Source organism: Cicer arietinum, chromosome 4 (genome assembly GCF_000331145.2).
Source record: "Cicer arietinum cultivar CDC Frontier isolate Library 1 chromosome 4, Cicar.CDCFrontier_v2.0, whole genome shotgun sequence".
Taxonomy (NCBI): Eukaryota; Viridiplantae; Streptophyta; class Magnoliopsida; order Fabales; family Fabaceae; genus Cicer; species Cicer arietinum.
Genome location: NC_021163.2, coordinates 13,617,395 through 13,632,813, shown reverse-complemented (window position 1 = coordinate 13,632,813; position 15,419 = coordinate 13,617,395). Strand labels below are relative to the sequence as shown.

General features: G+C 32.1%; 3 protein-coding genes across 3 annotated transcripts; 1 reads left to right on the top strand and 2 right to left on the bottom strand.

Moving 5' to 3' along the window:
- Positions 1-317: 317 nt before the first annotated feature.
- Positions 318-5,209, top strand: LOC101494998 (amine oxidase [copper-containing] alpha 2, peroxisomal-like). The gene is given in 6 exon segments (XM_012714707.3): positions 318-1,195; positions 2,337-2,721; positions 3,126-3,239; positions 3,578-4,116; positions 4,837-4,965; positions 4,967-5,209. Coding segments are annotated over 6 exon segments (2,013 nt in total). The 5' UTR covers positions 318-422; the 3' UTR covers positions 5,040-5,209.
- LOC101494680 (primary amine oxidase 1) lies at positions 4,967-7,883 on the bottom strand. Its single transcript, XM_004496684.4, has 4 exons — positions 6,682-7,883; positions 6,418-6,531; positions 5,790-6,328; positions 4,967-5,637 (listed from the first exon to the last, which is right to left on the bottom strand). The coding sequence occupies exons 1-4, from the start codon at positions 7,861-7,863 to the stop codon at positions 5,478-5,480; spliced, it is 1,995 nt and encodes a 664-aa protein (XP_004496741.3). The 5' UTR covers positions 7,864-7,883; the 3' UTR covers positions 4,967-5,477.
- A 3,176-nt stretch (positions 7,884-11,059) lies between these two features.
- Positions 11,060-14,758, bottom strand: LOC101494372 (uncharacterized). The gene is made up of 7 exons (XM_004496683.4): positions 14,492-14,758; positions 14,293-14,410; positions 13,883-13,971; positions 13,745-13,791; positions 13,509-13,597; positions 12,843-12,976; positions 11,060-11,872 (listed from the first exon to the last, which is right to left on the bottom strand). The coding sequence occupies exons 1-7, from the start codon at positions 14,579-14,581 to the stop codon at positions 11,231-11,233; spliced, it is 1,209 nt and encodes a 402-aa protein (XP_004496740.1). The 5' UTR covers positions 14,582-14,758; the 3' UTR covers positions 11,060-11,230.
- Between the last annotated feature and the right edge of the window lie 661 nt (positions 14,759-15,419).

The following is a 15,419-nucleotide window of genomic DNA, read 5'->3' as shown; positions in this document are numbered from 1 at the left end:
TCATTTGTATTTGATAACGCAATAATATAGTTTGATCTGTCTGAACCAACAAACACAACCAATTAACAAATGTTATACAGTATGCTATAATTGATTATTGATATATGGCTCTACCATCACCATACAAAAATGAAAAGAACCATGCTATACGTTGTTACATATGTTATAGTTAGTTTTTGTCCGGTGAAAATTAGTTAATAAATTAGTGAATAGTTAATAATTAAAAATTAAAAATTTATTAAAAGTAGAAAATTAAAATTTGTCCTCCTCATCCAAGAGTGGAGTTGAACTTAAAAGAGTCACAATTAAAGTGCTATTTATTTTCACTCGTGATTCAAAGTTGACTTTGTTCGACCAAAATCAGCAACATAAGAGGACTCTCTCTGTTTTAATAACACAAGCTAGCACCACACAACCATAGAATGCTCTTCATTGTCCTCGTGCTCTTATGGATCCCCATAGAATGCACTCACCCACTTGACCCTCTAACCCCTTCCGAACTCAACCTTGTCCAAACCATCATCCATCAAACATACCAAACCAACTCAACCGACATACAAAAAAACCTCACCTTTCACTACGTAGGATTAGCCGAACCCGACAAGCCTCTCATCCAATCATGGCTATCCTCAAACACCAAAACAAAAACTCTTCCAAAACCACCACCTCGTCAAGCTTTCGTCATAGCAAGGTTCCAAAAACAATCCCTCGAAATCACAATAGATTTCTCAACTCGTTCCATAATCTCAACAAAAATCAACAAAGGACAAGGATACCCTATGCTCACATTTGGCGAACAAACCGTTGCGTCACAGTTACCATTCAGTTACGAACCGTTTAGAAATTCGTTGAATAAAAGAGGATTAAACATATCTGATGTTGTGTGTGCAACTTTTACGGTAGGTTGGTTTGGAAGAGAGGAAAAGAGCAAAAGGAGAGTGAAAGTGAAGTGTTATTACAAAAATGGGAGTGCGAATTTGTATGTGAGACCGTTGGAGGGTGTGGCGACGGTGGTAGATTTAGATGAAATGAAAATTGTTGGTTACTCAGATAGAGAGGTGATTCCGGTAGCGAAAGCAGAAGGTACTGAGTATAGAACTTCGAAGATGAAACCACCGTTTGGTCCAAAGCTTAAAGGTATAGCTGTCACGCAACAGGATGGACCTGGTTTTACTATTCAAGCTCACTCCGTCAGGTTAGGTTTATTATATTTTATTCTCTATTTGTTTCACGCTTCTCATATCTTCTCATAAGATATAGTTTAAACAAGAATCAATCATTTATAAAAAAATTCCCAACGAATTGCTTTTTTTTTACTAAATCCCTACGAATCACTACCATCAATCATAGGAATTTTATTTTATCTTTATATTTTAAAACCAACAATAACTTAAAACAAGCAAAATTTTAAAATTTTAATTTTAATATTTTAATTTTATTATTTATTTTATTTTTAATATAAAATGAATAAAAGTTCAAATATTTAATTAAATATTTTAATTTTAAATACATAAATAAGATAAATATTAAAAATAAAATTTTAACTATTCTATGTATATATTTTGAAATTTTAAATTATTAAAAAGTTAAATAATATAAATAATTTAAAAAAAATTAATTTTAATTTCAAATATTTTAAATATATAAATTAAATTAAATTAATTAATTTTTAATATATAAATAAAATTAACAAAAATAAGTTAATAAGAATGTAACATCATAAAAAAAAATAGTGTACAACCAAAAAACTTGTTTTGAAAATGAGGAGACTAAAAGTACAAAATATAATAATTTTTTCTTTCATATTAGATTTTATTTTTCAACGAACAACCGTAATAATTAAGAGTTTAATAACATTAATATTGTTGTTTCTGATGTAGGTGAGAGGATCTATGTTGCCACTTCTTTATCACATTACTAATACAGAAGGATTTTAAAATAAAAAGATCAATTTCATGTATAAATAAAAGTAGATGAACAAAAACTACAATTAAATTTTTATATTATATTTTAATGAGATTTATTTAATAAAATACTATATTAGTTAGTTTATTAAAATAAAATAAGATAAAATTTAAAAAGAATTTATTAGATAAAAAAAATTATAAAGAGCGACGACTTTCATTCTACACTACAACCCTCATTTTACAAATAATCTTTGTAATAATGAATTATAATCGATGTGGAGAATATTTAATATGGCATCGAGCACAACAACAACAACAATAATAATAATAATAATAATAATAATAATAATAATAATAATAATAATAATAATAATGTGAAACAGTGTATTATGGGGGGGAAAATCTAAATCTTACATTTGATGTGATCAGTTGGGCCAATTGGGTATTCCATTTGGGATTCGACATTCAGGCTGGCCCAATAATTTCTCTAGCATCAATTTATGATCTAGAAAAACAGAAATATCGTGATGTACTGTACAAAGGTTTCATATCAGAGGTGTTTGTGCCATACCAAGATCCAACTGAGGAATGGTATTACACAAGTTACTTTGATTGTGGTGAATATGGATTTGGACAGTCTATGTCTTCATTACAACCTTTCACTGATTGCCCTGCAAATGCTGTCTTCTTAGATGCATACTATTCTGCTTCAGATGGTACTCCTGTTCAGATATCTAATGCTTTCTGCATTTTTGACAAGTATGCTGGTGACATCATGTGGCGTCACACAGAAATTGCTATTCCAAATCAAGTGGTATTTATTTTTTTAGAATTGACTTTTAATTTTATATTTCAATTATTATTTGAGTGAAGAGTAATTTTGGTCATTATATGTGTAAGAAAATGTCACTGTAGTCTTTGAATCAATCAAAATTACAAAAACATCTTCTCAGTGTATCTCATATTACTACTAATTGTGGCAAACTGATTAAAGGAAACATATCAGATAATTAAACTTACTAATTAAAGACACATTCTAATTAAACTTACTAATCAAACAAAATACACATCCAACTATGTTTTCGTAATTTTGGTAAATTCAAGAATTATAGTGACACTGTCTCATACATTGAAGTACCATAATGGTTGTTTAGTCTTATTTTATTTCATATTTTTATTTCGGTTGACATATATATTTATTGATTGTGTTTGTGGCAGATAACTGAGGTAAGGTCAGATGTAAGCCTAGTAGTGAGAGCGGTTTCAACTGTGGGAAACTATGATTATATCATAGATTGGGAGTTTAAGCCAAGTGGTAGCATCAAACTTGGGGTATGTTTATGCCTATTGTCATGAGTTAAATTTGGATCATTCATTTCTTTACTCAAATTTGTAATAGCAATTTTTTTTGATATATTTGTATTCATTTCTTTACACACACTTATAGCTTGTGAGACTTGTTCTAGTTTTGTTGTTAGTGAATGAAAACTTTCCAAAGTTCTTATAAATGATTTATTCATGTGTTGTTTTTTTATGTAAATTAGTCACAATATTAGCTTTTCATATAATATATATGTTATTAAAACTGTAATTTGTAACTTATAATTTACCATAAATTTGTAATTAGCTGTTGTTATATGAAGCTAACTGCATGTTACATTTTAAAATAGGTTGGGCTTACTGGTATACTAGGGATTAAGGCAGGGAAATATACCCACACAGATCAAATCAAAGAAGACATTTATGGCACATTGCTAGCTGATAATACCATTGGCGTGTACCATGACCACTTCTTTACTTATTATCTAGACCTTGACATTGATGGTGAAGCCAATTCCTTTGTAAAGACAAATTTGGAGACAGTAAGAGTGAAAGATCACACAACACCTAGGAAAAGTTATTGGACCGTTGTTAAGGAAACAGCTAAAACAGAAGCTGACGCTAGAGTCAACTTTGGGTTTAAGCCTTCTGAGTTAGTAGTGGTGAATCCTAATAAAAGAACAAAACAAGGAAATCAAATTGGGTACCGTTTGATTCCAGGATCAGTTATGCATCCACTTTTGGTAAGTGATGATTATCAGCAAATTAGAGGTGCTTTCACTAATTATAATGTGTGGGTGACACCATACAACAAAACTGAGAAATGGGCTGGAGGGTTATATGTTGATCGTAGCAGAGGTGATGATACTTTAGCTGTTTGGAGTCTCAGGTGAGTCAATTATTCTTTGGATAAACAGCTTATTTAACGGTTTTTAGTATAAGCATTAATGTATAAACTATTTTTACAACACAATGTAAAATAAAATTAAACTGTTTTTAATAAACTATCCGAGGTTGCTTATAAAAATTAGCTAAAAATAGCTTATGGATATATCATAAACTGTTTTTATAAATCACACAAATATATATTAGAGGAAATTACACTAACAGTTTTGAAATAAGCTTAAATGACACTCATATATCTTCTATTTTTAATCAAAATAGACATAACCTATAGGTCAAATTTTTTAATCATGTTATTGGTACGAAACATCCATCAATTTTGATGATAATTAATCTCTGTTGGAGAATCTGACTGGTCACCTTTAGTGTAGTATCTCCTCCCAATTACGTTTTTTTCATTGTTTATGAAATCCGAATATAGTTTCACTTATACTAATGTAATGTTGGTAAATACTATTTGTCATGGGTGAAATTTTTCCAATATAATATACTATAGATTGATGAATAATAGTAGTTGGTTAGAAACTATTTGCACTCGCATACTTGTTGACTCCTTTATAAATTATTAGGACTAAGATTAATCTTGATTTGATCTTAACTGCTGAATGTTTCAATATAAATGTTGACTTACTTACTCCTTGTAAGTTGTAATATGCATAAAAAAGAGGTGTGAGAAATTGTTCATGTTTTGTAATTGGATGTGTAGGGATAGGGAGATTGAGAACAAGGACATAGTACTATGGTACACAATGGGATTTCATCATGTTCCTTCTCAAGAAGATTTTCCAGTTATGCCAACTTTGAGTGGTGGATTTGAGCTCAGACCAACCAATTTCTGAGAGCAATCCTGTCCTTAAAACAAAATCACCAAAGCCTGTGCACTGGCCTAATTGCACTTCTCAACATTAGTTGGGTATGCCTTTATTTGTATCACTCATTGATATGAGGAGGATGTACTTTGTAATTATTCAGTTGAGGAAACCAATGTAATAATTTTCTTGTTTTAACTTGTATCAAGAGTTTTATTTTTTTCCAATAAAGTAACTCGAGACACTAGTTATCATTTGGTGTCTACGTAACTCTGTCACTTCAGATTGAAATCGTGTTATCTATTGTTGATGTCCGAACTAGCACATTCAATCACTTCAACTTTTTTGATTATTATCCCAAACAAATGTGAATCTTTTAGGATAAGGAAAAGGGCAATATTAAATACAACATGTCTGCGTTTAATAATATTAAAAGAATAATAATCTAAACACAACCTATCATTTTGTTGTATATCTTAAAATAATGCATAGTTTGGTTAATTAGTTGATCATATGCTTGCTTGCATTGAGCTCTATTTTATGCTTCAAGCAATGGATTGCTTTCGAAAAAGTTAGCTGGCCTGAGTTCAAATCCACCTTGAACTGTCGGCATTACTGGAAAATCTTCTTGATAAGGAGCATGATGGATCCCAATTGTGTGCCACAGAACTATGTCTCTATTTTCAATCTCTCTGTTCCTGTGTGTCAAATTCAAATTCGGCAATACAATTTGATTAATAAGTTGATTTTTTTTTCTTAATTTACTAAAAAATTGATATTATAACACAAATTTTTATCAGACTTATTGAAGTGCAGTTGAAATTTAAAAAGTAAGTTAAAGAGAGTTTACCTCTGGCTCCAAACGGCTAAGCTATCATCTCCACGGCTCCTATCAGCATAGAACCCTCCAGCCCATCTCTGTGACTTGTTATAGGGAGTAACCCATAACTGATACTTTGTATAAGAAGCTCTTGTTTGTGGATAATCATCATCAGACAACAGAGAAGTAACCGGCTGTCCACTAATTAACCGGTAACCCACTTGGTTTCCCAACTTTGTCATTTTATTAGGATTAACTATTAACAGCTCAGCTGGCTCCAAGCCGAGTCGGATTCTAGCCTCAGCTTCCTTTTTGGCAGCTTCTCTAAGAACAGTCCAATAACTCTTCCTTGGTGTTCCAAAGCCACTTGCTGTGGCCTTTTGCAGCTTGGCATTGATGAAAGAGTTTGCATTATCATCAATGTCAAGGTCAAGATAATATGTTACATGGTGATCATGATAATTGGCTATGGTGTTTTCTGCCACTAAGGTTCCAAATACTTTTTCCCTTATTTCACTGTTATGTCTATATGGGACTGCTTTCATTTCCAATACACCTGTTAAAGCCACCTATGCATAGCACAATAAACAATTTAGAATAATTGCATTTTTTTGTAATTGAATAATAAAAATTCAACAACAAACTACAAGAATCTTACCCCAACTTTTATGCTGCCACTTTTCAGGAATTCCCAATCAAGAACATAATCATAGTTACCCACAGTAGCAATCATTCTCACCACCAAAGTAATTTCAGCCTCTCCATCTCTTATCTGCAGAAAAACACAACAAATTTTAGTTAATGAAGTGGTTGGACTCAAATGGTTAATAAATTTTAGTTAAGGATAATCCGTCAGAACATCCGAGTTCAAATCCTGAATGCATAATTTGGCTGAACTCTAACAAATTAAATAAGACCTTACCAATTTTGTGGGATTGTTGATTTCCATATGTCTCCAAGCCACATTACCAGAACGCCTCTCAAAAATACAAATAGCCCTTGGTACCTGTTGGACTTCTCCATTAGGTCCAGCCATATAACCATCCATATACACAGCATTATTAGGACAATCAACCTTGGGCTGCAAGCTATCAGCTGCACGCCCAAACCCAAATTCCCCTGCATCCATAAAAGTCCTAAAATACCATTCATTTGTAGGATCCATATAAGGAACAAATGTCTCAGACACATGACCCCTATACATCACTCTCCTATACTTGTTTTTTTTATCATCAAATATTGAAGCAGTTGATATGATCATTCCTGCTCTTGCATTAAACCCAACATGAAAAGCCCAATTAGCCCATTTCACTTCATGGCCTTTAATATTGAACCCAATATCTGATATGTTACATGTATCAAATATTTTAGCCTTGTTACTATTTGAAGATTGAAAATTTGTACCTTCAGCTTTAGGCATAGGGACCCTATACCTATCATTGTACATAGTAATTTTCATTGAATCAACATCAACTAGTAAAGTGATTCCTTCAATAGGCCTTGCCCAAATATTTATTGATTCACCTCTATAGAAGCATGACACTTTGAGGGCTCTTTTTGTAATTTGTTCACCATACCAACCAACTGTGAATGGTACACAAGAAACTTGAGACAAATTCAAACCCCTTTTGGTAATTGACTCTTTGAAATTTGAAAATTTAAGGGGCAATTTGCTAGCTAGAAAAAGCTCATTGAATGTAAAAGGAGGGTAACCATGACCTTTGTAGATTTTATCTGATACAATTGAACTTTTTGTTAAGTCCACAACAAGCTCATGAGTCTCACCTTGGGCTCTAACAACTACTTTGGCTTGTCTAGGAATAATATGCTTTTTTTCTTTTGTAGTTGAAGACAACCACTTTAGGACGTTGTTTTTGTTTGGTTCTTCAACATCCACAAAATGATAGGTAATATTAGGAATAGCACCAAGGTAAGACTTTTGAACTATGTGTCTTGTTTTGTTTATTTCAATAGGAGAAAGAGGGTCTAAAGGGTGAGGCAAACTACTAATGAAATTGAATCGAAGAAAAAATGCCAGAGTTAGACATTGTGTAATCACGAGTGTTGCTTTATCAAACCTTGATGATTTGACCATTTTTTTCATATCATTGATGAGATATATGTTTTTGGCCTCCATGTTGTATTTATAGTACTATTTTTTTTTGTCACATGTAAAGAATGAATTTTGAAATGTATATACTACTTTATTCCCGGCGGGTTCCACTATTTGAATGATCAATAAGTTAAACGATTATGCACACTTCCTTAAAAAGATCTCATAGCATTGAGTTGGAAAATTTTCAGAATTTATCAATTATATTTACTGAAAGTATGAATATATTTTACACGATCACATTTTGATATCTTTACAAACATCATAATATTATATTTTAAGAATCTATTTACATATACACTTAAAAATCCTATCTTGCTTAGAAATCGATTATATGGTTAGTTTATAAATATTTACACTACTCGACCTACAAAAGTAATTTTTAACTAACGGCAAAATCATAGACTTATATAAGAATCAAAACGGACAATATCTTAGAAAATTGGTGTATAAAAGAGGATTTTTCAAAAATTAATAAAAAAATGATTAATATTTTATTTAATAACTATAGAATTTTTTTAGCAGAAATCATGGCATTTTTAAATCTGTTTTTTTTTTTTATATATTTTTCAAAAAATAAAATAAGACATTTTAATTGTTATACAAAAACATTAAAAATTGATGTAAAATTTTACATCTTTTCGTTGAAGAAGAAAATAATGTGTATATATATTGTACCACTCCAAAAACTCATGTTAGCAATATCTTCACTACATTTTATTGATTTCTCAGTTTATTTATATATATTAAAACAAACTTCAAATTTTATTGATTGACACATCAAACACTTATGTGTCACATCTCTTAAACTTGTATCAACGAGAAATCAAAAATATTTTCAATTTTACTTGTTTTGTTTGTTTTGATAAATTTATCTGTAGTCTCTTTTGTAATTTAATAAAACTTTCACTTATTTCATTTTAATTTTATTTTAAATAGTCTGATTCATATTTATATATTAAATTTATTTATTAAATTAATATAATTAATATTATATAATATTTATTTTACGTTTGATAATAAAATCAATTGAGGTCTATTGTATAAAAAAAAAAATATTATTTTTTAGCGAATACTAAAGCAAAGACTCTATGTGTGTGCCTCAGTCTTGTTGGGTAGACTATACTGATTTAGTGAGTTAATCAGAACAATATACATCGATATCGTTGATTTAGTTGTCATTGTTAAGGAAAACTAGAGATGGGAGCAGTACAGTCTGTATATGTTATTTCCTTACGTTCACAACAAGAATACATGATTAATTTGATTGCTTAACTTCTACAGTGAAACAAAAGAGTCTGTGACCATTAGCGTGCTAATCATCTAATTATCTTTGACGATATCATGCCATTCTTCATTAGCCAACCATGTGATGTTGGAGTTTTAACTTTGAAGAATGATTAATAGCTCCTCTTGATTTCATTTTATAGTTTTTTCTTCAAAAAAATATTTTTTTTCTTTTGGTTTAAGAGAGTTAGTGGTGAAACTTACACAATTTTCAAACTACTAAATATAAGCCAAATACTCCAAGTCGTGTAAGACCAGCCAAATACTTTAAGTCCAGCAAGACCAGCCATATATAGGCCCAAAACAAAATATAAATATAAGCCCAAATACTCTAAGTCAAACTATTAAAGGTACTCATCTCTCTATTCCCCTTTTGGAACCAAATCTTACGCAAAAAAAATTGACATTTAAAAAAATGGAAGAGATATTCCAGCAAGTTCCTTATACAATAGATTACTCTCAAACCAAAGTATATAATAGAATTTGTAAGTTATACCTTTAGAAGAAAATGACCAGCCAGATCAAATAAAATAAAGAAGAAGAAGAATGAACAGAAATAGCATTTTCATTAACATTAAACAAAATTACATCGGTTACAATGTTGACGTGAGTCCTACATTGTTCGAAAAAGTGATAGTTGAGTAACACAATAGTAAACAACATATAAGTCTATTTAACACTCACAAATGGAGTGACTCCGTCAAATACAAATACACACGGGTTGACAATGTTGAATAGTGAGTAGGATATTTTGTTGTGTGTCGTTATATTATAATTGGAGGGCTCCAGAAAGGAAAGGAAAGAACAGTGAGAAACGCAGAAGAAAACAAAGAACATAATCCAAATACTGGCACTAGGAAAACACATACAAGCAGAGTTATTGATGCAGCACAGCACAATCTCGGGCTAAACTACAAAGCCTGAGATTAGGAAGATGTGAAAGCTGAAAAACTCAGAAACACACCAATTTAGCTAACATCATCAAGCTTTTGAGTAACAGAAACCTTGATTCCTAAAAGACACATGCTATATGACAAAGGAACCCCAATCTCCAACATAGAAACGACACCGTATCTATTAATTCAATTTCCTTCCACTGCTCTTACTTTTCATTTACCAATACACACACACACACACACACAAGAAGAAGCTCTCTGACTATTCCAACTTAGTTAGCTAGGTTTGACTTCTCTCACTCAGACAACCAAACCCGACACATATTCCTACCAACTCTCACATCGAAATGTACAACCCAACTATTATTATAGTCTATTTTTGCAAATCATACAACACCAAGGGTATCAAATTTTCAATTCAAATTCGTTATTTTCTAAGTTTGTACAAAAAGATTCCTTTCATTCTTCAATCCTCAACACAAAGGCAAATAGTAAATTACAAATATCAACGCTGTCATTTTGCTATTATCTTTTAGTACTATTTTGGTCTACTTGCATTGTGATGAGAAATTAAATAGTAATAATCTAATATTCCTCATTGCTCCAGAAATGGATATTGTGACATAGGCTTAGGGTGTTTGGGGTTCAGAATAATTCTTGGTTCTACGTATATCCCTCAATGCAAAAAAAGTATGGTGTTTAAGCCATTTAATTACGGTACACCCATCATTACAAACATAAAGATTTCCAATGTGTGGTAATTCGTTGAAGGGTTCGCTCACTCTCCGTTTCGACCACGATCCCTTCTTTCCATGCCATTGCCATTGCCAAAAATAAACTACACACGGCACGCAGTTTCACACCCCTTCTCCCACGTCGTCGTTATTTTTTAATACATTTAATTAATCTCTCTATAAACCTTAACATAGAACCATGGAGTGTTGACATTCAATTTAATTCAACCAAATCAAGAACACGAGGGTACTTGGAAATTGCAATTGAGCTTGATAATAAAACAATTGAACCAATTAATATCATCTAGCTAGTTAATACATTCAAAGTAATAATAATATATGTACCAATGAAGAAGAAAACAAGAAGGGAATAATAATAATAATAATAATGTTTTGATTTTGAAGAGGGTAATTGAGGTTATTATAATATAATTGTTACTATTAGAAACGCTGAGAAACGGAAAGGTGAGTGTGACGACGTCTGAGGTGAGGAGAAACAATGGAGACTAAGCCACCGAGTGGGGGCCTCATCTTTGACCTGTAAACCATTTCATCGTACGGCCTTCTGTAGAATTTCACATACGGCAAAAACGACTCTCTTCCCCTTTCCACCTTCCCGCTATCCCGCCGGAAAAACGTTGCCGGAGACTGTAGGAAAGTAGTTGTCCGGTGAGGAACCGTGACGCGCTGCGGCAGCGGTGTTGACGGGAAGAGGCCTTTCCTGCTGGCTGGTGGGCCCCGCTGAGTGCGTGCTACTGGGGATGCGAAAGAGAGCGAACGAGCGTTGAGTGGTGAGATTAGTGATGCTGGGGAGGGACTTGTGGGTCCCACTTTTGATGCTGATGTGTCGCCTAGGCTCAGGTACCAAGGCTTTAGTGAGTCCAGTTGATGGGATACTGTGAAGGAGAAACGTGAAGATGAGCATGAACCGATCTTTGCCGTTGATTTTATTGTTGATGGATCGAATCTGAGGGACGACGCTCGAGGGTATGCTGAGAAGTCGTTGTAGTCCATTGATTCTTCGAAATCCAATGATGATATCACCGTTGTACACGTTGATAGCTCCACGAATGGCCGAACACCCTGCACATGCACACACACCGTCATTCCTTTTTTATTTATTCTACAACTTAATTAAATTATTATAATACAAGTCATTATACGGAAAGAGCGTTAAAATTACGACCAAGTGTTATGATTTTCAAAAATTATACTGCAAATCCAAAGATGCATTTATAAACATATATATTAAATTGCTTTCATAAGTGTTTTTAAAAATAGTCTAATCAACTATTTATAATCTGAAATAAGTCCATTCAAACATATGAATGACAAATAAAAATAATTGATTGTGTTTTAATTATTGGCCTGGGCAAAACAAACTGGGATTGAATTGATGGATGGATACACATCTTTATTTAAGAGTACAAGGTGGCACAAAGGCAAAACAATAGTGTACTCCCAATTCCCTATAAATCTAACCCTAAAAAAACTGAAATAGGTTTTCAATTTTTAATAATACACAATATGATACGTGATTGGGTCACATAGTAAGTATATGGTTGGTTGAGTTTGAATTTAACTTAATCTACTGAACTAGCAGCTCTACCTAATATTACATAATAAGTCAATAATTTCTTAAACAAAAAATCCAAAAGAAACATGTTCAGAAGTGGGGGTACTTTTGTGCATGATTATATATATTTTCAATTACAATGACTTGGTTAAGATGTAACAACAAATAGCATTGTCGTGGATGGAATGGACCACCTAAAAAAACAGAGATCCAGAGTGGTCCATATATATATATATACTCCATTCCTTATTGTCAATAGTCAAACAAAAGTAAAACAACCATGATGATGATATTAGAAAGAATGCAAGACTGCATAGTGTATACCCAACACATCTTACAAAAGACAGCAAAAAAATATATTGTAGTGGTCAATTTCAAACAGTATTTGTTTTGGAGTTTAACTAGCACTGTGGTAGTACTTGATAATATAGAGTACTAAAATTAGACAAAGTAAAGAATTTGAATTGGTGTGTTTACCTTCCACAAATAAGCAAAAAGGGATGGAGGGTCTATGATAAAAGCTTTGTATAGCCGATCTGGATAGTACTCAGCTACAATTTTCAGTGCTGCCAACAATAAGTTCATAAAACCAGATGCTGACCTGTAATAGCCTGTAATAATAAATAAACAACATTGTTAAAATAAATCACACTAATTAATTTTTTAAATGTAGTTTGCCATTAAAATCACTAATGTTAGAAAATGCTACTAATACTTGTTTGTGATACCAAATTTGCACTTACAAAATATGAGTAAATAAAGAGTAGTGGGACAAAGGTAAAAAGGAGAAAGATGGGTTGTTGGTGCGATGCTACAATAGCATAATTTTAAGGAAGCATTAAAGATAGAAATGGACCAATTGTGATAGAGAATATAAAAAATGAAAACAACAATTCCCAATAATACCCTTTTGTAACATTAATTGAAGGCTGGAGTCTGTGACACAAGAGGGGCACTCCGAACACATTCTGTGTGCTCCCTCAGGTCCTGCCGGTAATCCTAACAGAGTTATACAAATGCCTGCACTCTCATTTAATGTTTCTGATCCCTCAATCTTTTCTGTTTCTTTCTCATTTTTCACTTATTTTGTAATTTTCCCCCAACTCCGGTTTTTCAAATGGCATTATGGAAATTTAGACTTACTTGCATCGAAAAGCATGATAAATTGTTCTACGTTTTTTGGCATGCTCGAAATTGCCACTTCCATTGTGAAAGCCAGTAAACGAATGAACCTTGAGTAATAACAGTACAAGAGGAAAAAAACAACAACATAGTTTAGTACAATGAATGAATATCATAATATAATACCAGAAAATAATGAAACTCTGAAAGGGTCAAAATCAAAATTAATATTTCTTCTCTATTGTTTGGTTACTTACAGTTTCTGAGAATGCAACTTCTGGTAGTCTTGCTTCATGCGGAAAATCTGTAAACATTCAAATTTCAAATTTTTAAACTCAGAAAAAACAAAGGCTCAAACTCAGATAAAGTTTTTATTTTTAAAGCAATGAAATTACCAAAACAGGTCTTGATTCATCGTCATGACCAGCCACATAAGCCAAACCTTCAGCCAATTCAGCTGAGAAATCATCTGCTATCAATTGATCTTTTTTTTTTTTCAAAAATAAAAAATCCCATCAATAAAAAGAAGAAAAAAATTATTCTTTTGCAGGGGTATGGAGAGTGAGATAATGATTACTACTAGAAGTATAGTATAGGGAGTGGGGTGCATATTTTACTTTAAAGCTTATTAATTCAAAAGAAGAGAAGAAAAAAAAAAGCAAGATTCTTTTTCTTTGGAGAGACAAAAACAAAAAGAGAAGTCGGCGTGGTTTTCACAATGACAACGGGTAAATAACTTTTGTAGTAGAGAGAAGAAGAAAAAAAATGTGATTAAGTTGCAGAAGAAGAAGAATTGATAATATACCAGTAACAATAGTTTCTCTCCATGAAAGACAAGCTCTAAGTTGCTTAGCAGCTTTTTTGACATTATCCCCTTTCACATTGAGAAACCGTTTGACAGAAGCATAGTTACAGAACTTTTCCTGTATATAAAAAAAAATATAAACAATGAAGCACAATGAAGTTTGAAAGGTTAGTTAAGAGTGAAAGGAGAAATGAAAAACCTGTTTGAGAGTGAGAGGGGTTTGTTTTGTGATGAGTTTTAGAACTTCTTCGACTTTGTTATTGTCTTTGAGTTCTGATTTCTTCCCCATTTCGAGAAAAATGTATGTTGGTGCTGACTAAGAAGTGAAGTGATATGAGTTTGCAATAATTAGAGAACACAAATACTATTATTCCAAACTTCTCTTTCACGCAACCATAAATGAATTTTATGAACCAAAACTGAGTTACTCAGCAGAGAGAGAGAGAGAAGTAACGTTGATTGCAAAAACTTGTGGAGACTTTATTTATAATGAAACGACGGCTTATAACGCCGTTAGTTACTAAAGGCTTTTTTGAAAACGTCAACACTTGTTTTGTTACCATTTGAGTTTCTTGTCTTTGGGTCAATGTCTTCAAATCAGTGGTCCCCACTTACCACCGTAATCATCTCTCCGACAAGGATACGTAACGGAAAACGCCGACTTTGTGTAATACTATTATTGTTCTATTTAACTTATTAATTAACTAACTTAACAATGCATGTCTGTACAACTTAATTAAAAGTCTATATTTGGATCAAATTAGCTTCAACTTTAGTAGATTTGGATAGTACTAGTATTTCACAAACAACTCACATTCTCTATATCTTCTAACTCCTGCATTTTCATGTGTTTAGGCAAATTCTGTCTTATGTATTTAATTAACTCTATCATATAATATATTGTCATATAAGATATGGTTAATCTAAAACATAAATATTAATATAATTTGCCCCTCAGTTTTGATTATCTTCTTCAGACAGGGTGAGGAAATTATTATTATTATCATTATCACAAAGGCCAGATACAAATATTCCTTTCCTGGAGCAGTAGCGGAAATTGAATCCTGATATAGTGACTGTTCAATTCAATAATTATGTGAGTGTGCTGTGTGCAGCAGCTCAGGTGT

Bases quoted from the DNA above. Each gene is read 5' to 3' on its own strand.
- LOC101494680 (XM_004496684.4), bottom strand. From the start codon at position 7,863: ATGAAAAAAATGGTCAAATCATCAAGGTTTGATAAAGCAACACTCGTG. The intron at 6,329-6,417 runs GTAAGATTCTTG...TGCTATGCATAG, and splicing joins GTGGCAGCATAAAAGTTGGG to GTGGCTTTAACAGGTGTATT. The intron at 5,638-5,789 runs GTAAACTCTCTT...TTTGACACACAG, and splicing joins TTAGCCGTTTGGAGCCAGAG to GAACAGAGAGATTGAAAATA.
- LOC101494372 (XM_004496683.4), bottom strand. From the start codon at position 14,581: ATGGGGAAGAAATCAGAACTCAAAGACAATAACAAAGTCGAAGAAGTT. The intron at 14,411-14,491 runs GTTTTTCATTTC...TTTTATATACAG, and splicing joins CCCCTCTCACTCTCAAACAG to GAAAAGTTCTGTAACTATGC. The intron at 13,972-14,292 runs GTATATTATCAA...AAAAAAAAAAAG, and splicing joins GAGAGAAACTATTGTTACTG to ATCAATTGATAGCAGATGAT.